At 50.3% G+C, this 21,879-nt stretch overlaps 1 protein-coding gene across 4 annotated transcripts in view; it reads right to left on the bottom strand.

The window, feature by feature from the left end:
- Nucleotides 1-21,879, bottom strand: part of Shrm (shroom) — a 484,278-nt gene that overhangs the window by 133,943 nt on the left and 328,456 nt on the right. For all 4 annotated transcript variants that reach the window (XM_077662860.1, XM_077662861.1, XM_077662862.1 and 1 more), the window contains one exon: nucleotides 17,237-19,094. In XM_077662860.1, coding sequence (XP_077518986.1) covers nucleotides 17,237-19,094 — 1,858 coding nt within the window. The remainder of the gene's footprint in view (nucleotides 1-17,236; nucleotides 19,095-21,879) is intronic.

Genomic DNA, 21,879 nt, shown 5'->3' with positions numbered 1-21,879 from the left:
GAAGGTAAAGTGCCCGCATGAAGTCACTGCATTCTAACCTAGGTGAATCGAGACACGTTGCCGGCGGCGTACAAAATTGTGGTCCTTCAAATTTCAGACTAGCCGTAGGTCTCTAAAGCATGGCAAGCGCCAACATCAGCTCGACAGCGAAGCGCTGTGGCTGCATTACGATAAAGGCGAAATGAAAGAAAAAGAATCTTAGCGCTGACACATATCGGTGCACGTTAAAGGGCGCAATGAAGTGGCCAAAAGTGAACAGGAGTATTTATCCCTTTATCCCACTGCGCTTATTCCTAGCCACGAAACACTACTTGTTAACGACACACACACACACACACACACACACACACACACACACACACACACACACACACACACACACACACACACACACACACACACACACACACACACACACACACACACACACACACACACACACACACACACACACACACACACACACACACACACACACACACACACACACACACACACACACACACACACACACACACACACACACACACACACACACACACACACACACACACACACACACACACACACACACACACACACACACACACACACACACACACACACACACACACACACACACACACACACACACACACACACACACACACACACACACACACACACACACACACACACACACACACACACACACACACACACACACACACACACACACACACACACACACACACACACACACACACACACACACACACACACACACACACACACACACACACACACACACACACACACACACACACACACACACACACAAGCGCTAATTAATAACGCAGTTCGAACAAGCACGAACGGAAGCTTTGTTGGAATATGCGCGTTGCCTCCTTTTTAAACCCTACCTCTTCACCTTCACCTCTGCACCTTGTGCGCTTAGGGAAGTCCGCAAGGTGGAAAACATTTGAAACAAGTAAATATCTATTACCAAAAACCTTCTTGAGCGAGGCGAAAAAATAAGCTATGGAGTTCTCGCACATATTCGCGATTCGCGCGAAGAGAGAGCGAGAAAAAAAAAGTACTCCAATTTTCCGCATTAACTACGAAAATTCGAAACGGCTTTATAAGTTATTTTTCCTTAGCCGTACGGCCAAGGACTGATGAAAGCATTAGTGGCAATTATATCCTCGTTTGAAGGCTACCTTGTAGGTGCTCTTCAATAATCCTGCATTACCAGAGCCTCCTGCCCTTCCTGTGGAGCAAGTTCGTAGAGAGAAAAAAAAAACAGGAAAAAGGAAGCATAAGACGTAGCAGCGTATCTGAGATGCACCTTTTCTTGTTTTTCTTCCGCAAATTCGTGCCTTGCTGATTAAGTTTCCTACGCCTGTACTTATTCTTGGCCGATCCCCCATTGTAGGTGTGCGCCACCTGGAGCCTGGAAAACAACCACCACGAGGCGCGACAAAGCGATCGACTGTGCAGGATTCGGGCCATGCCAGGATAAAGACAAGGGTAGTAGCGGCGTCACAGCATCCGCCGCGGCAGGAAGCCATGGCGGCGGCGTTCGCGGCCTCATGTTGCGCCCCGAGCCGCTCTCTCCTCTCCCTTGCCGCGACCGCCCGCCCGGAGTCGCTTGTCTTGCGCGCCCATTTAAATAATGCAAATTTGTTTCGATCCCGTTTCCCCTCCTCTCCCTTCCGCCCCCCTCGCTCCCACGGTTCGTCCTAGAAGAGCACGTGCGCAGTAGTTTGGGCGAGTTTGCGCGCTCGACAGGTATTAGCCTAATGCCGGCACCAGCGTGTGTAGCAGTGTGCGCTTTCCAGGTGCTGCCGGGCCGTCCGCTTGGGCCGCAATAAAACGAACCTGAGTGACTCTGCCGAGCTAAAGTATGCGCGAGAAGAAAAGATACACAGAGAGAGCCTGCATTATTCAAATTAAGCCGCCTCTATGGCTTTCTACCTGCGCCTTCTCCAGGTATCCTGGTACTTCTCTACTGCAGCTACAGCTGCGCTAGGTCCGCTGTGGCTGTAACACTGCAGCATTCTACGCGCAACGCGAAAGCATTTGACCGACGCAGTCTTAACGAGCGCCACGCGTGCATTCTCACGCCTATTTGGATTGCTCTGCGTTCGGCTATTACCTGTCCGGGAGGGGGGCTGTTTTCCTGTGCACGCTGCGGGTTTGGCCTCTGTAAGCTTGAACGCACACCGTGAGAAGTAGGGGAGCGCGCCACTCCGTTTTGTTCAGGACGGGGCATCTGCGACACGCGTATGCAAAACCAGTTTCACTAACCCAAGCGCACCAGTCGAGCATTATGCGTTCGGAAAAGCTGTTCTTCAGACCTCTCGCTGTAATCTTAGTACGCGCTAAAAAGCAAAAAAAAAATGGTAAGGTTTCAACGTAGTTAAACCAAGTAGACGGGCGAGCGCATGTGTTTAGCGTGACTGACTGATTGCTTTGTTTTCCTGTGTCGTCGGCACGTCTTGCGACGATATTAGCCTGAGGTCAAGCTCTGGTCGAGGTTAATCTGATATCTGTTCGCGCCGCAGATGGAAGTTGATGAAGACGACGATATGCAATGCACAGCGCGAGCGTGTGTTGCAGTTTAACACGAGGCGTGATCGGCTACGCCGATTTCTTGCGATTGCGATTTATTGCCGCAACAGGCAGTGAAAAAAAAAAAATGCGGCGGTAGCATAGTGCTCTCATGCAGTGGCCTGCGAAGCTGATCTGCCCGCGCAGCAGCGGATTCGAATCTGAGTCGCGGCCAATATTTGTTTTTTTTTATTTATTTACTTATTTATTCGAGGTGAAGGCTTCAGCGATGACCAGGCTTTAGCTTTCACTCTAAAAAGAATACTATTTCTGTAGCAAAGTTAAGGGTTCGAAGACCTAAAGCCACATGAAGGAATCAGCATGGACACATGCACGAATAAAAAAAAAGTGGACTCATGCGTTAAGCTCACTGATGTAGACGTCACTTGAAAGGTATCTGCACCCATTTCAGCCGCCGTGATCGAAGTTAAGTACCGAGCGCACTGCGTATTTGGCCTCCATCCATTACATTTGTCCTTTTTACTGTGCTTAGTATTATTCCTGTCAATGTAATAACTATTCCTACCAAAAATTAGGTATACTGATTCGGAAGGTCGAATGCATCCACGTGTACGTTATACCGCGCGTCTTATTTTTTTCATAAGCAACTTTTTTAGTGCGCTAGCACTAGATGCCTCACAATCGATGAAGCCGTCCTGTCTATGGTTGAAGCCTCCACCTACCAGCTGCCACCTGCCATGCTTGGAAGGTGGAGTGCATCATCACTAGGTGGGTCACTAGCGAAAAATGAGGTACGGTTTTAACGTAGTTACACGTAGTAGACCTGCGGAAGCATGCGTTCATTCTTCGCCTCTTCTTTCTGGAATCGGAATGTGTACGCAACCGTGTTCCTCGCTCTTCATCTTCACACCCTCTCTCCATTCGGCGGCAGCTGGCGCGACGCCCTCTTCGCATTGGCTGCAGCCGGCGCGACTCTCCTCCGAACAATGCCGAGCTTACCCGAGTTACTCCGAGGCTTCACGCAAGATTCTTGGTTGGGTTTGACCCCGTTAAGTAGTGTTTTCGCACTAAAAGCCGATACGTATCCGGGTGCAGCCTTCACCCGCCAGCTTCCACATGCCAAGGTTTCATTTCATTTTATTTATTATTACCTCAAAGGCCCCATTGAAGTTTATTACATGAGTCGATCTGATTCACGATGGCGTTTGGCAGGTCATTCCAGTCCCTTGCTCTATGCACGAAAAATGATGACAGATGCGCAGAAGTGCGGGCAGGGGGAGGGTAGACAGCCTTCCCGTGTTTTGTGCGATTGGCGATGCGATGTGCGGGGCTGATAACGGAGTTCAGAAACGGATGATAATAAAACTTATGAAGCCAGTCTAAACGGATGATAATAAAACTTATGAAGCCAGTCTGGAAATTTTTCGGCGGTTCGCTAAAGTTGTGAGATGAGCATTGCGTTTTAGTTTAGTTACACTTACATGATAAGAATCGGCCGAGAAAATGAAACGAGCTGAGCGATTTTGTACAGATTCGAGAGTAGTGGAAAGGTTATTTTGATGAGGGTCCCAGATCGCGCATGCATATTCTAATTTGGGACCGATAAGTGGTAAATAAGCAAGGGATTTCACTGATGGGGGTGCTAGTCGAACGGTTCGTCGAAAGTAAGGAAGAACGCGATTTGCCTCGTTAGTAACCTGAGATATATGAAAAAAATTTAGATCAGGTGTCAAATGGATGCCTAAATACTTGTAAGTTGATACTGAAGCAATTTCTGCATTCCCGATTAGATACCTTGAAGATACTTGTGGATGACGTCGGTGGAATGATAGCAGAGATGTTTTTTTTTCACATTTAAGGACATTAGGTATGTATTACTCCAGGTTAGTACGTGCTGAATGTCAGACTGAAGAAACAAAATGTCATCGCTGTCAGTTACAGACCGGTAGATAACGCAATCATCAGCGAACATGCGAATGTTAGAAAATATGTTAGCAGGCAAATCATTAATATATATGAGAAAAAGAAGGGGGCCCAAGACGGTGCCCTGAGGTACCCCAGATATAACAGAGGAATAAGAAGAAGACATATATTAGCAAACACAAACTGCTGTCGATTAGTGAGAAAGCTGCATATCCATTTATAAACAGGTTCGTTGAGACGAATCTGACGTGAATGTTTTAGGAATAGTCGTTTGTGAGGAACTTAGTCAAAAGCTTTTTAAAAATCGAGGAAGAGGGCATCAATACGAATGTTAAGGTCAATGTTACAGCTAAGGTCATTAATAAAGAGGGCTAACTGTTTTTCGAAAGAAAAACCTTTTAGGAAGCCATGCTGGTTAGGGTGGAAAAAGTTGACGGACACCAGGAATTTTATAATTTGAGAGAAAGTTATATGTTCAATTAGTTTAGAAGTGATACAGGTGAAAGTGGGAAGAGGGAAATCCCCATTTCCTTTTCGTAGGCTAGCACTATGTGCGTCAGTAGCGAAAAACCGCTATGTGCCCTGATTAAGCCTGGTGCTGTCCTGGTGAAGGAGGAAAATCGGTTTCGCGACGCTGCAGATACGCGTAAATGCAGAAACAGCGTCGCGCCAGCTGGCGCTTACACTGCCTGTAAAACCATCATAAGAAACCCATGCGAAGGATGAATACATATTGTGCTAGCGCACCTACGTCACATTTAGATCAGCGAAGCAATTAGGGATTACTTTTAGTTCACAAGAAATATAAATTACGCTTCGTAGTAACACAGATACTCTGTTACAATTATTTGACTCAAATTATTTCAGTCTGCCCCAGATTCTCTTCTTCAATATAACAAATGTTATTCAAGTCAAGCATCTTCCTTTAGTTGGCACTGAATTAAAATTTAGACCAGAATGTAAATCACTGCAAACTTTCGATATTGTGCCCAACACTGCAAGTACAGGTTTTAAAAGAAAATAATGTTGCGTCGAGTTCCAATACTAAGCACCTACGTACTCGTTTTGTTGCCTTGGAGGTTATTCTGCCATCGCTCATAAAACGAATGACGAAAAAAACATCGCTTTTGCTCTAGCTTAGCTTGCAATGTCAGTTGCAAGAGAACGCTTATGAAAAGGGAACAGATTTCCTGTGCAACCGAGAAAAAGGAGAACTAAATGAACGTAACTAAATAAAGCTAACACGTCCATGATCTGCAAGCAGCTCAGGCGCTGAGAGAGCTTGCATGACATGACGACACTGAGTTGAATAACCAAAGCAGTCGCTATCAGCCTCCACCGGACTGCACACTGAAATATAAAAACGACGCAAGGCCATTGTCTCCACTGACCCCGACAATGTCTCACGGCAACCAATTAGCGGCTTGATAGTTGGCGTTTAACGGTAAAACGGTGGACGTGACTACGCGAAGCACCAATCACGGTACTGTACAGATGCTACTGATAAGATGAGGTGTCAAGACAGTCTAACCATCCCTCCTAAGTGCAGGTGGAAGTTGAGGTTGTTGTAAGCTACAGGTGGTGTTAGCATTGCGATTACTGTGCTGTCAATTGCTCCTCAGCAGCAGCAACTGAATATTAGTTAACTACGGGAATTTGAGGCACAGGTCTGTGACCTAACAAGTCGAGCCATCACGCGCACAAACGCCCACAAAAAGTCTTCAACTGCCACTGTCACCATTAGGAGTCTAGATGTCTTCAAATATTTTCAGATGAAAGCGGGAAGCCTCCCTCCTAAATAACCGGTTTCCACGCGGGTGAAGAATGTGTTGCAGAGGAGCGCGTGGCACTCCTGCCCTCTTCAGGGAAGCGAGTAGTGGTGCTGAGATCCGGCTGTGACAGCGAACTAAGAATGCGGACAGCAAGAAATGGCATTGTGCGAGGGATTTAATTATAGCATGCCGACGCTGGAGCTCCGTTCAAATGACAACGACACTTCGCGAGGAAGTAAATACGTCATTAAGGACACTTGTCTTGTAAACCAGTTTTGGACAGAAGAAAACGTACTAAACAAGCATGGAAGCAGTCTGAACACAGTTAACTGTTTGACGTGTTAAACAGCAAAAGACTACCTTTCCCGGTTTTACAGATTTTTAAGGAACGTTTGCAGGCACAAGCATACCGCGTAAGAAATCTTGACATGCCATTCTAAATATTGAAAAGGTTTCGTTGATACCTGCAATTCATTGATTAACTGATTAATTTCCATCGGTTGCCATATTCATTGCCTATATCATGCCCATTTGGTCATGTCTTAAAGAAGACGCGCCAGGCGAGACAGTTTGAAAACGAGCACAAAGCGGGCCGCTGTCCTATTCGTGAAACTGCCTACACTGTCACCAAATGAACGCGGAAGAAATTGGCCTTCGATGCACCTGCGTGCAAGTAGACGGCTTAAAGAGGCAAACCGCTCCTGAATAACTGCTTACCTCCCAGGAAACGCTGCTACACAAAGGCATCCCGTACGCTATAGGTGCTCCAGCCCACCTGTGGCAGCCACGGCTTCTTTCGCCACGTTCTGACGCAAAGGTATCGATGTATCGACGCAAGGTCATGCAAACCTAAGCCCGGCTGAATGAGCGGTAGCGCTGCCCGAAACTCTGCGTGCTGCCGCAGCGTCGCAGAGGCTTATTACTAGCGCGCGCTGTAGCCGACTGTTTCGCCCCGAATGAATGCATACGCGTCCAAGACGTGTCTCCTCGAGGCACGACGAACGCGAGTCTAAGCCGGCGTTAGAAGTAAGCGCAATTTAGGCCACGCGGGGCAGACAGACTGTCATCGCGACATTCAAAGGAGCAGCTACCATGCCAACGACGACGCTCCGACAAATGTGACCTCCTTCGCACGCAAGGTGAGCAGGCAGCGAGCGGGCGCAAATAAGGAAGGGGGGAAAGTAGAGGCAGGCGTGCACGCACGCCGTGCAGCCGCAGAGAGAGAAGAGGGCGTCCTCACGTGTGCCGCGAGGAATCGTCGCGCAGCCGTGCTGTGCAGGACCCAGTAGAGGCAGAGGCCAAGCGTGACGGCCACCGCGTACAGGGAGACGGCGAGCATCCCGGCGGCGCGCACATCAACGCCGGGGCGAGGCGCTCGGGACGCCGCACCAGCAGCAGAGCGACGACCGCTCGCAACGGTCGCCCGCCGCTCGACGACGCCGACGTGGGGCCGCGCCGCCGAGCGAGGCGGGGGGCGCCGCCACCGTTGCCGCTACCGTCGCCCGACGCCGCCACGGCCGCCGGGGGCGCGACACGCGCAGGCGCGCGCGCACCGTGCGCCTGTCGCGCCGCACCGCGTCACCGGCGGTCGACCGGTGCGCGCGCCGTGGGCGCGAGGAATCGGTTGGGACAGCGTGCGTGCGAGTGCGTTTGAGATGGGCTCGCGGTCGCCGCGGCGGCAGCCAGGCGAGGGAGCACCTAGCGGGCACACGGCAGCAGTGGCGCTGGGAGAGCGAGAAAAGACTAACGACAGGAACGGCGGAGGGGTCAACCAGAGGAGCATGTTTCTGGGCTTCTACTCCACACTCGAATATAAAGGAAGGAAAGAGAGAGGCAGAGTGTGTAGACTGGGGGTGATGATTTCCTGTCAGCAACGACTCCGGTTATCAGTAGCAAAGCAGCCCACGGAAACAATCCCTCTTGCGAACTGTCGTGTTATGCACATCAATAAAAAGACCCTTCGTGCCCGCACTCAGAGTATTAATTCACTCCTTATTCCAACAGTGTAGCGAACACGTAAAAAAAATAAACATGCATAACGACGGGTTACCTCTCTTCGCGATTTTTATACCCAATAGTAAGCGCAACTGGAGGAGGTAGGGGACAACAGAGATAAAAACATATAAAAAGAAAAGTGGTCACCTCAATGACAGCCAATCAATAAAGACGACAGGCCCGCCTCGCGAGCGGCCTGGCGGTGAGCGTAAATTGCCGTCATCTCCTATCAATTGCGTCTTGCCACTCCGTGAGTCCGGAGCTGCCCACAACCGTGTTTCTTGGCTTAAAGTCGTGCGTACTGCGTAGCCACCCGACAAAACGAGTGGTCGCGAATCTCGACGTTGCTTTTAGGCGAATGTGCTCGGATTTTAACAACGTCCGCCTCCACGAATAGCAAGCAACACAGCAGTCTACAAACCTAGGGCCCCAGGCGCAGCTCGGAAGCCGGAGCACGAGACGCCAAAAATTAAAAGCGGCTGAAATTCACGTATGCAGCTCCAGGGTCTTCTAAAAGTGACTTGAATAAAAGAAGCCGTTTCCAGCATAACTGCCCATTTTCGATTTTTCTTTAGGTGAACATCTATCTGCACGATCAGTTTGCGTCTTGTGCATGTTGCGGTCATAGCGCTGTGTTCTCGCTTTTCTGTCAGTAAATACTGTAAGGCATCCCGTCAACATAAACTTCTAAAGAAAGGCAGCTAATAAAAAAGAAAGACGTTATGGAGAAACAACGACAGCTCAAAGCATTCGGAAGAAGATTGAAAAGAGAAATATGCCGCCCTATGTACTGTAGGATATGCACCAAGAGTGTGTGAACAAGACATGCAGACAGAAAAGATAAAGGCGGCGTTTCTCAGTGAATCAGAGCCTTCATTTAAGGCCAGATAAATACCTCCACTGAGAGGTGAATGCGCAAACAAGACATACAAGATACAGTAACACTCTTGGCGTGATGCCCATTGCAAGACTTCTGGCAGGAGAAGCAAGAACAGCTAAGTGATCAACCGGCTACTTGTTAATATTCGCTTATATGACTGCAAACCCGAATTCACACCAGCTGCTCTATCCTTCCTTTTCGGGCTCCATGGAGATGAACTTACTCTTTTTTCTACTTTTCTGTACCTTTCCTTCGCTTGCGAAGAACGCGTGCCATCACCAGCAAAGTTTAACTCAATTATATACTAAAACAGAGAAGCAGTCCTGGTAATCTACATTGTTTGTGCCCGTGAGAGAGGACAATGCGTAATAAATTATCGACAAACTTTCTTGTTTACCTTTCGCAACACGCGCCGTGCAAGCAATAACAGTTATCTGTTCGTGAGAAAGAGGAAACAGCAATTTTAATCACCTCCATCGTTAAGCAAAACAGACACTCTCGAAATGCTCGCCGCATGAAGGGCACAAAAGGGGCGAGAGAATTTGAAAACACGAAAAGCAACAGAAGAGCGCCAAAAGCGCACTGAACGAGGGCGATATGATGAACGGGGCAGCGTCCTAATGACTGCCGGCACAGTTGAGTCTTTGTGTATCCAGAAGCTCAAGGGAAGGAGAGAAAAAAAATCGTTTTCCAGCAGCAGAAGCGTGGCCCGGGGTTTATCGTTCTCCAAACAAACGAGTCATTCACGCCGCCTGCGAGGCAGTTATGGAACCCGCTGCCGGACAAAGATAGCCGCTTCCCGTTCCAAACGAGACCCGGCCATCCACGGGGTAGCAGCGACGATGCCGAGCGGCGGCGGATCCGTTTAACGCCCGGGAAAGTGTCGTCAAAAGCGCCATACGAAGCGCTTAGAGGGAACGCGGGAGGCAACATCTACGGCTCTTTTCCGGCGCGGGCTTTACGAGGCAAGGACCGCCTTCAAATGGCGCGGCTAACTGCTATTCCTCGAACGCGAGGTTCCAGCCCTGCCAGTGAGAGAGAAGAGAAGTGGACAGATGAGGGAGTGAAAATGTACTAGAGCTAAGAAGGCAGCAAAAAACAAAAATAAAAGCTACGGAAGTAGAGCGAGCGGGAGCAGTGGATGACGCGGCGGATGGAATAACAGGCGCAGAAGCCGGGCCTTAATTAAGGGTCTCTGAGGAGATGTGTGCTCGTTTGGAGTAGATTGCCTCGACGAAGTTCATCAGGCGCAAGGCGTCAAACGTAGCCGTAAGCATCGGACAAATTACACGTCAGCGAATGCTTGGCGTTTTCCTGGACGGGTGTCGTTTGGCGCTTTTTATGCAGAACGGCGGGAAAATATGCGAACGCATTATGCATCAGGACTTGCGTTACAAGTCAGGGCAGCTGAAAATGAATGATGTTGTAAAAGGCCTCACGGAAACACTACTAGCAACGCGAGCCCGAGCAAGTGGGACCCGTGAACTGTCACCAAAGCCTTCATCCTCGCGATGGCTAGGCGCCGGCCCCGACAAGCCACGGTGGCTGTGACGATGACTCCCCTTTTGATGACTCCGCAACATAAGGGGGAAAAAACTGTAGAGATGTTTCCGTAGACGAAGATCATTATGACATCGCAAATGTATTCGTTGCATATTATATTTAGCATCCTATGGCAGTAGATGATGAACCCTATGGCGACCTCTCATTCTAATTATAAGCACGAATTCCTCCTTTATATCCATTTTTACACGGGTGGTAGTTATGCTAGGGCATAAAAAGGAAAGAAAATTATCCAACTTCGGCCACACTCAGCACTCATTAAAAGCAGTGTGCGTGTTGAAAGTACACAACACAGCGCCTGCCCCTTTGAAGCTAGGCGTGTAATGCGGCACGTTAAATGCAGGTTAGCGCAAGTCCTTTATTCATTTATTCAACAGCGCTATGCACTAACAGCATGTTTACGCAGAAGAAAGCAGTCCCAAATTGAGTAGCCTGCACTCTTTGCTACGAGCCAGACAAGCTTCAGAACGCCTCGTGGTGCCTTTCTGGCAAAAGCCTCTCTGCATGAAAGCCGCCACGAAGGGCGTCAAAGACAACATTCCGCTTTGTGGACCGGCGCCCTAAGCACTAAAGGGGGCCGGGAAAAAAGGATCGAAGCCAAAGGATAAAGGAGCACAAAGGCGGCTGACACGGGGTAAAGGCCACAGCAACAAAACGGCGACGACACAGGAGCAGGCGGAGGCTGTCTAACGAGAAGCGCGAAGGCCTGCCAGCCGGCAACCCCAGGGGAAAACCGCTAATGGAGCTGCCCGACAAAGACCTTCTCAAGCTCATCTGGCAGCCGTCGTCCATTAAGATCTCACAGCTGGGCCTCTCCCGAGCGAACGCCCGCGCAGGGGCCGAAGGGCGCCCGCTCTCCTACGAGCAGGCCGCGTCCAAAGATGCGCGCCAGGATTTCCCCGGGCTCCTGGCTTGTTACTAGATATCGATCATGCTTGGCGTAGCACGTGAGGACGCCAGGAGACTAAGGAAACATACCGCGGCAAGCGCATCAGAGGCAGCAGGAGAATCGTAATCGAGAAAGAATGAGATCGAGGCGAGGGTCGCCGCCATGCCGATGGCGAAGAGGTTGAGGAGATAGCCTCATTTTCGAGGCTTTATTCTTGGACATAACTGCTTGGACAGCTTCCATGGATGGCCAGAATCGGGCGGCTGGTGACAGGGTGCCTGGGCCACTACCCCCACTACTTCATATCGTGTCGCGTTAAAGTCAAAAGCACGTTCAACGTATAATTTGACGTTTGAATTTTACTAGAACAAACACGACAGAACATCACATCAAGCGAAGCGCGGAGTAGCAGCTGCACAGTAAAACCGACGGGCAAACCGGCCCCTGTAAAGCGTGCACCACTGTATGAATGGTCTTACTGAGGAGAAGCCCACTGCAAAAAAAAAAAGAGGGAAAAGATTTCCACTTTTTTTTTTTTTTTGCTCCGGCGACTGGTGATTTGCCACTGGCTGGCATGACGAGTGCGCCGATTACCTCACAACGCGACGGCGTTTCCTCCGCGGCCCTTTAGTCTGCGTTGATTACTGACGGACATCATCAGCAAGCAGACAGAGTCCGCATCGGCTTTGTGACCGTGCTTGCCTTCGGAACACCGCCCTTATACGAAGTTCAAAGGAAACAGCGGAAGAGGTCTCAAAACAGGAGAGCAGCGAACCTCAGCAACGCAGAGTAGTCGGGGCCGAAAGCCGTAGTCATGCACTTTTTCTCGGAGCAAAGAGAGAAAAAAAACAAGGAAAGAAAGGGAGGCTTTCGTGATCGGCATGCGCAACGACTGTCGCATTTTCTAAGATGCACTCTGGCACTCCACTCGAGGCTCGTGTTCCGCCCGCATTCACTGCGCACGGTATGTGCTTTCCTTGAAGCATAGCTTGCTTTTTTTTTTCAAATTCGGTAAAAGTTGCTGGAGCCATAATTTTTCCTTTCATCTGCATTTCATCGCAGCCAGTTGGCTCTGAAATGTGGCTCTAACAAGCGCCCACATGCCTCGCTTCAACATTTAGATGCCGGCTGGCAAAAACCCGCTAAGACCATTTTTGAGGCCCTCTTTGAACGGCTGTATTTTGCAATTGACAAAAAAAAAGAAACAAAAAACTCAGAGCCACGTGTTTGGAGCGTGCATCTTTTAGGCATTGAAAACCAGTGAGTAAGCAAGCATCTTGTAGAGCGGATTACACAGCGCTCAATATATAGACAAATAAACCTCATCTGAACTGAATGAACATAGAAAGTGCTGCACGGAGGTCAACTAGATTAATTTATGCAGCGTGCATTCTTCGACGGATCTCAAGCTTCTTGGTTCCCGGAGACTCGCATGCTTTGAGAGTTTGGCTCAAGGGTTCGGAAGAAATTAATGCAACACAATTACTTACGGTTACCTACGGTGATGCTATTTTCGAACAATAATGAGATTTTTCTTTTGACTCGTTGAGTACTTTAAAGGCGAGTGCGCACTCTGAAGAATTTTATTAAAACGTACCACAGGTATCTTACATTTGTCTTTTTATGTTTGCTAAAGTTAACTTTTTCTCCTTCCTCTAGACTAGCTTTCTTAGGGGAATTCAGCTTCTCAGACGTTACCTCTAAATTATTTTGTTTTTGTAAACAGAAATGCCCATCCAAGTATAGTTACATGAGGACCAAAAAGGCACGAAATATTGAATCATAAATTTTTACTGCGTAAAAGAATTGCTCTAATATATTCTGTGCTTGCCATATTTTTCTCAATTATTACGCCTGTTATGCCATTCATAATTTTTCCGCACTTCTCATTAACATAAGAGGCACATAAATAGGCTCTGGCTAAGCGCATTAATATTGATGAAGCTCGGCCCGGCTCTAGCATAGTAGTAAAAAAAAATAACACACGTTTTCGGGCACGTATTCCGCAGAATTTGCTACGAAACGTACCAAAGGAACTCGTTTTCACTGCGACCATTAAGAGCGAGCTCCACGCGCACGATGCCGATGGAATTGCCACGACTAAAGAAATCATTTGTGTTTTATCCCAGTAAGGTCGACGGGGAAAGATACGGTTACTACTCGACAAAGGACGACGAAAGTAATTGCCAGACAGAATAACTCCTGATCTGCTGTCGTAACGAGAGAGACCACGGATACAGAATTAATTCTAAGCAAAGAAGCCCGCCTACCGAGCTGCATATATTATTCCTTTTATTACACTAAGAGTTACGATGAGGATTTTCCCTTGCAAATCAGTTTTCGGGACTTGAAAAAAAAAATGCCCACGAAAACATTGAGAACACGCGCCGTATCCACGTGCGCGTTAGAGCCAAGGACACGTGGTACAGACTATGTCGAAAATAGCCTTGCCGTGCACCTCGCACGGGCAGAGCAAACAAGAAAAATACAGCGTCAAATAGATTACTAGAGACGCAGCGCTTGTAGGCGAAGGCTCACGTACGGGAGATTCCTTTCTCGCGCGACAGAACGGAGGGAGAGGAGAAATCGGGGGTGTTCCGGCTAGGTTCTGTCTCAATAAATCGGACTTTCTCTGCGGGCTCCGAGCAAACTCGTACAGCGAGACCGGACCCTGCGGGACGACCGGGAGCAAAACCCACGCGAGCGTATTTACAGCCCGTAATAAAAACGCGGGTGCGCTCGCTCACAGGGCGTCCCCTTTCTTTTACGACCTACCAATAAACATAAATACTTCGCCGAATGCACCCGTCAGCGCAAGCGCGCGGCCGAGACGTTATACGGGCTGGACGAGCGGTCCGAGAGCGTGGGGGAAGGGTGCGGAGTCTGTGGGCGGGGCACCGTGCGCTTGCTCGCTTTACTGCAGGCTTTCCTTTCATACGTAGATTGGTTTGTATTTTTGTCTACTCTCTCTCTCTTCTTTTCCGGCCTGCCTTCTCCCGGAATCCTAATATCAACAACACAAGAGCAATTCTTCCCTGGATCTCCATTGGTGGTTTAGGTGCGTGTGCCTGAACATGCGGGTTGGGCAAGCCTACGCCTTACGCGCCCTTATGTTCCTGAAAAAAAAAAGTGAAGAAGCCGTGTTTCGCAGCCAAGCGACGCGAGCCGTTGTGAAACCCCGCTTTCGATCCATGCAAACAACGGAGACCTTCTTCGCGACGGCGAACCATCGGTCGAGTGGAAAGGAAAAAGAGTGGTAAGCAAGGAAGTTAGGCTTTTTCCGCAACTCTGAGTCATCTGATCGTGAGCCCGGCTTCCGTGCTCCGAATGCGACGGAAAGGCACATTGGGAAATTGACTCCCGTCTTGAGAGACGTACGTGGGGGTGCCGCTGGCCAAACAGAGTAGCTGTCACAACATGTTTTCTCATCCTCGAAAGCTTGCGTTTTTTTGTGGTCTCTGGCCAGGTTTGATCGATGTCAGGACAGGCTTTCAGATGAAGAGGACAAGAGGCGAGTGCACTAAATGCAAGAGTGCCACCACCCAGAATACGAAAATAATCATTTCGTGCTTATACTTGTAGCAGGAAAAACGCACCATGATCATGCCCGAAGGACGTGCAGGTTTAACTTCGTGCCGGAGATGCGCCAGCACACGAAAGAAAAGTAGTTGAAATTAATCGGATGGTGATAAAAAAAAAACTGACTTCGAAAACTAATCCGAAGATATGTAATATCAATGCATTCATATACAAGTGCGCCCACCATTCCACAAGACTGCAACAGGTACTAGCACTAATTGAGCTCCATCGCGCTACAATTTTTCGCTGCATGCAGCTATCCTCAATCACAGCTGCTAAACGAAATAAGAAAAGGAAAAAAATGCAGCAAATGCGAGATGTTCAGGAGGAAGCCAGCTTGAAAGTACGCTCGCCACCGCTAGCAGCTCAACCAGAGCACAAATCTCAAAGGTATAAGCACGCACACAAATAGGACAAGTGACAAGTTCTTACTGCAAAGCACCAAAGAAATTAACGATATAAAAGGTGACACTAAATGGTTTAAAAATAAAGTAAAAATAGAAGCGAAAAAAATAAATAAAGGAGCACCTCCCATCCGTTGGCCTCACGGCGGCGCGACAAGAAGCTGCCGCGACAGCGCCAAAGCTCTTCAAGTAACCAAAATCCGCCAGAAGGCCGAACAAAGCCGAAGTCAACGGAAACGAGCGCAGTTCTGCAAGGAAAGGGTGAGAGAAGAAGAGAAAAAGCGCCAAACGGCGCAGAGAGTAAATAAAAGAACCAGGAGCAGAATGTTGGCGTGAGCGTTGAGAGGCGGAAGAAAAGGGGGAGCCGGAGCTGTTGCTGCTGCCGCTACCGTTGCTCTGATTGGTGCTGCTCTCCACAGAACTCTGGCGTTTCCCCCGGGAACTCAGGGAGGAACGGTGGGCGAAGGGAAGGGAGTCGAGTGATGGGGGATGCGAGGCGCGCACTCGTCAGGGGAGATGCCGCGTCCGTAATTAGGCCGCGCCAAAGGGCGAAGGGAGGAAGGAAAACACAAAAGGAAAACGCGTCACCCTTCTGGGAATGGGCACTGCCGCCTAACGCGCGACGCGGTGCAGCGGCGGCGACAAAGGGAGCACGCAGCAGTTCGCTGTTGGTTCTTTACGCCTCTGCGCGGAGACGGGCACGACGCCTTGGATACGAATTCATCCGTTAACTTGAGTGTAAGACGCCGAGTTGAACGAATGGTAAAACTAACTGCTCGCTGCAGGTGCGTATGGTTAGTCTCGCAGGCCGGCACTCAAAAGACGTTTGGGTAAAGAAGACGTGAGCAAGGAAAAACACGAAAAAATGCGCAACGAGAACCGCTGAAAAAGAGGGAGGCAATGCGCGCTAAACTGGAAGCCTGTTCGTGTAACGGTTGCGCTGGTGAAATCTAGTCTGAAACTGTCCCCGAATCTAAGCAGAAAATAGCGTAAGCATCAAACGCTACTTAAAGAAGCACCGTTCCATCCACCTTATAGGGCCAGCTGTGGTTATCTTATTCTTTAACACAAATATTCCTTCAGTGAAAGACAATAACCCCTGCTATAGAAAACAAAAGCCCTTCATTTAGTATCAGGTATGTTCACCTAGACCATTGTCATAAAAGACGGTGACACTACTATTACCTGCGACTGAAAGTGCTACTACAGCGAAACGAGTGCGATCAATTGTCGCAGTTTATGTATCTGTGCGGTACATGTTTTGAAGCTTTCATTAACGCGTACTGGTATAAAAAAAATGACAGCCTATTTGTATAGTTAAACAAACGCCAAGTAGGTGCACCTGCAATGCTTGAGGGAGCGCGGGCGACAAGCGTCCGCTCCATCCAGAATCCCCAACAAGAATCCAACACCGTCCGGGGAACGCGCGCCACACGGCCGCAGCTGTGATACAGCCGATCTCTCATTGGCTACAGCTACGCGAAAGCGCCGCCTCCTCATTGGCTAAGCCGCGCGCGTAACGCGCGCGTCACCACCTGCTTCTCTCTCGCGCTTCAAGGTCACGGAGCGGCTTCGGACAGACCCCGGCGAAAGCCGTGAATGCCGGCAGTAGTGCCAGCGCACTAAACATCAAAGCTGCCGCCTCTGATGGCGAGAGAAGGGTTATGCGAAGTCTTACCTGAGCAACCTGTTGATCGGATCCTGTGACGACTGAGTGGGAGGGTGACACAAACTTTGACGTCTTGCTTCCGGAAAGGGAAAGCTCACTGCTTGGCGACCCTTGGGGCGAGTCCTTTGGCACAGCCACAGAGAGTTGTTTCTTGACGGGTGGCAGATCGGCCGACGACCTGCAGTTCACGGATGGAGTCCGGCTCAGTGACACTCCGTCGCAAGAACGCCTGCTCGACACTTCCGACAGCGTTTTGCACGTCGTCGAGACGACGGGGCCCCACGGTGATTTGGGAGCTACACTGAGCTGCTGCGTAATGTCCGGCACCGACCAACTCCGAGGACCTTTCCAAGGCGCCTCGGGCTTTTCCTTGACTTCGGCAGATCTGACGCACGCTACTGAATTGACCGTTGTGGTCAACGACGGCGGTGACTGACTCGGGGTGGGCTCCGAAACCGCCACCGACCACTTGGTCGACGAAGGAATGCGCGGTAGTGTTCTGTTGTTCCTGCCGCTGCTGTTCTTGGAGGAGTCTTGCGAGGTCTGCCGCTTGTAGAAGGACAAGACGGCCTGCTTCTGAATGGCTTTCAACTCGGGATCGGAGACGCGGTGCTTCTTCTCCGGGTCTAAGAATAGCAACCTCTGCGGCTCTTTCCGGCTGGACTGCGAGGACGGTGAGCAAGCAGGGTCGAAGGCTGCCTTCAGCTGGGCCACGCGCGAGGACTCGCTAGGTCGACAAGAATGTTGCGGCTTACGCTGAGCCTCGCTAGGCGCGTAGTAGAGCACGCTCTCCGATTCGTGCCGTTTGGGCTGCAGCACGCGAGCGCTGCGAGCTACGGCCGCCTGGCTGGGCGAGACGAGTCGCTGACTGCCGTCAGCCAAGCTGCCGTCGCAGGAGGACTGCGGCGACAGGCGCCCGCTGTCCGGCAGCGTGGAGTGGCCGCTGTCGAAGAGGGACGAGCCGTTCGACGCAGAAAAGGCACTCAAGTCGCTGTACGAGCCGTGCCACTTGAGAGTGTCCTGGCTGGAGCCACCGCTGGAGCCGAGCGAGTCGCAGGCCGACTCACTCAACGGTGCTTCGGTGGTACGCGGCCAGCCGTCCCTTTCGCCCTCCTGGTATAGCCGCTGCAGGAACGGCGCCTCGCTCCAGCGCTGGTACTGCCTCAGGAACTCGTCGTACTTGCTCAGGTAGGCGTCGGCGCTGCAATCGGTTGCCTTGGAAAGGTCGGACGAGAGACAGGCTTCGTTGGCCCCGGAAATGCAGCCACTGTCGTCGCAAACGGAAGACGGGCCTGACTTCCTGGCTCCGGGTTCGCAAGCGCGCTCCAGAACTGGCTGCAGCTGCTGTGTGGAGATCTTGAAGCCCTTCTTGGGCCTGGCATAGCCTTGGGCTTTTTCCTTGGGATAGTCCGTCTCCTGCGTCCAGGACTTGGACCTACAACTCGTCGACGTCGCCGTCGTTGACGGCGTGACGGGCCACGACGGGTACTTCTCGTGCGATGGCACCGGAACTGGCTTCCTCTCCTTGAGAGGCGGCGGTGGTGGTGGCGGAACCCTGGTGTCATCTTCGGCTCCCCCGGCCTGGGCACGCTCGCCCCAGCTCGGCCTCGTTGGCTGCAGCACGACCGGCGAGAAGTCCAGGCCGCTCTGGCTGGCCAGAGCACTGTAGACGGTGCCCTTCTTGAAGCGTCGCGTCACCATGTCGTCATCGTCCCCGCTTCCCGGGGCTGGCAGTGGTGCTCCTCCCGGAGACCTCAGAGATTCGCCGGCGGCGAAACAGCTTCTCGGACTTCCCCCGCCATCGCCGGCCTCACGGCAAGCGTCCCTGGCGCCAGCACCGGGGCTGCCTTGGCCTGCTGTCCAGGACCTGCAAACACGCAGAGCGCGGGCGCGTAAGATGTGGGGCCACACAAAACGAAACACCAAGATCAACTAGCTCGCAGAGAACAAGTAACGTAGATTACCTCAGCTACGCACGCAAGCATAACGACGAGACAAACTGATAGCTAAAAAAATGTTCGGGCACCACAGGCAACCTTCTGGTGTATAAAGTGTTCTACACCGCATGTTTACAGCCTGTTCATTATCTTAGTCAAATATAAATAACAGGGCAACGCATATCAAATGCAGGTACAACATCCTCAAAAGCAACGGTAAACGTTGGAAAATGCAGGGCACAGGGACAAGGCGCATCGCTGTAAAATGGCGATGCATATAAACCAACGTTGTATAAAACGACATCCATGAGCAATATTTCAAAGCCAATGGCTGAAAGTCCTCGATTGCATAACTCTCTATCGGCTCATTGCGCCAGCGGCGTGATAATTAGACATCAGAAGAGACAAGAACAGGACACAACTAAAAGAGAGAAAAAAAAAACGAAGAACTCGCACACTTGCAAGCACAGGTGTGGGTAGCAGTTTAATTATTGCTCACCAAGGTGACCTCGCGTGTGACTTTCGCTCAACAGATACTGCGAGCGAATCAAAGTAAACTCCACAGGTCGATACCGCGAAAGAACAGCAGGTACCTCAAGAAAACCTGTCTTACCATGGGAGCCTCTATAGTCAAAACAAATAGCCTGCTGAATAAAGAAACCCTAAATCCACGGCACTGCAACATCAAAAGGCTGGACAGGGAGGTTTACGCAGAAGTCTTCGTGGCGGATTCAAGCTCAGCTAGCTTCGGCTCTTTATCGTCAGTAGCAGATACGCCGAGATCATTTCGCCTCCCCACTAAGACGATGCAACGAAAACTAAAAAAAAAGGAAACTTTCAGCAAACATTGGCGAAGTTCGTTAAACAAAACACACACACACACAAGAAGCGCGCACCGAAGGACGACAGAAGCGCAGCAATGTCGAAAAAGCGAACAGAAAAGCGGGCCACGCTAATCTTAATTAGACCGCGCATTGATTTACGAGCCGGGAGGTAACGGCCCCGTTTCTTTTTTCGCTCTTTGCTTCCCCGGCTGACGGACGCTATGGAGTCTATGTCGCAACGCACGCTCTTCTTTCTCTCGGGCTTCCGAATCGATGCCCATAATTGTAAAATCAATAAGCTACACTAAGCGAGATCGCCAGCGCACCTCCCACTCCCTGTTCGTTCCTCATTTACCGTCCCACATTTTTCCCGCTTTTTTTTATGCCTAACTATCCACTTTGTTTCTTCCGAACGCTGACGCATCTCCACAAAGTACAGTAGACGCGCACATGCAAATCGCGCGGAAGATAAAGAGCCAGAGGAAGATAAGAAAACAGCGAGATAAGCTGCCATTACAAACTATCGAGTCACCTGTGTTCAGAACCTCAAAACGACAAAGAAACTCATATGCGAGCAAAGTATGTGCGATACAAGGCGGGGGGAGGAGGAGAAGCCAAAAGAGGAAGATAATCGCGCGTTTTTAAGGTGGTTGCGCTTTAAAAAAAGAAAGGTGCTGGCGGCCTCGTCAAGCGCCGCCCGCGCATCGTCGCAGAACCACCACAAGTTCGATGCGACGGCCGGAGAAAAAAGGGTTACAGCTCAAAGGGCGTTCACGTTCTCACTCGTGTATGAGAAGAACAAAAGGAGATGGCCGTCAGGTCGATTTCGACCGCAAAGCACCCCTCCCGATGGAATAATAAAAGAAAAGATAAACAAAAGAAAAGGTCCATCAATTAGGTAAACGATGCGCTCGCCGAAAGGGGGCGCTGCAGCACCGTCAGGAGCACAATAGAGCCGGCTTGAGCCCAGCGGGCCCCTAACGACCCTGGCATTGGTGGCCGCCTGGAAAGATGGCTTTCCGCAGAATCGCCGATGCAAGGACCGTCCCTCTCCTCTGGCGAGAGCCAGCAGCGCACGGTCACTGCTTCGAGCAATGAAGGGCGCCTGTTTCTTCCGCAGAGATGCGCCTGCGCTCCCGGGGCATACGCGAGACTTGCGGTCAATGAATGCCTCGATGCCACGTGGCGGGCAGCCGTCGACAGTTGAGTGCGTAAAGGAAAAGAAAATGGACACGGAAGGAGCCCCCTCCTCCCCCCCCCCCCTCAAATACTTGTTCACACGCGCAGTGATACCGGTCACTGTTCACAGGGTGTTAACAAGCAGTTTGCAACGATACGTCAAAACCCCGGCGGAAAGAAAAAAAGAAAGCGTCTTGCGTACAACCGCATTTTTACACGTTGTCCCGATGTTACTAATTTTTCTAATACATAATTATTAGTGCTCTGGTTCTGTTTTGTTTTGTTTTTTTCAAACATTGTGCTGGAAGATTTATCCTCGACGCTCATTGGCGCGGGGAGCTCTGTACTTCATGTGGTGTTTTCGACAAGGGCTAAAGAATATAAATTGTGTTCGAACTTTTGAGTGCGAAATTCGTAAAACAATTTGGGAGCTCTCTTGGAGCCATTATAAAGGTACGAGACGTTAAAAGAGGCGCGAAGTAACGCACAACACCAAAATGCATGTTTGTAGTGAAACGACACAACCGAGAGACTTTTGAAAAACGAAAGAGCGAACAACGGGGAGCGCTTTGCCTTTAGTTGAACAGGACAGTTCTAGTTTCGAAATCATAAGACCAAATTCCATGGCTTCGGAGCTTGTCTGTCGGTGCAACTGCCGTACAGCTCTCTGCAAACGAGCCTCAGGCATCGCTCAGCTCAGAGACTGCGCATA

This window comes from Amblyomma americanum, chromosome 4 (assembly GCF_052857255.1).
Source record: "Amblyomma americanum isolate KBUSLIRL-KWMA chromosome 4, ASM5285725v1, whole genome shotgun sequence".
Taxonomy (NCBI): domain Eukaryota; kingdom Metazoa; phylum Arthropoda; class Arachnida; order Ixodida; family Ixodidae; genus Amblyomma; species Amblyomma americanum.
This window is presented reverse-complemented; position numbering and strand designations above follow the sequence as displayed.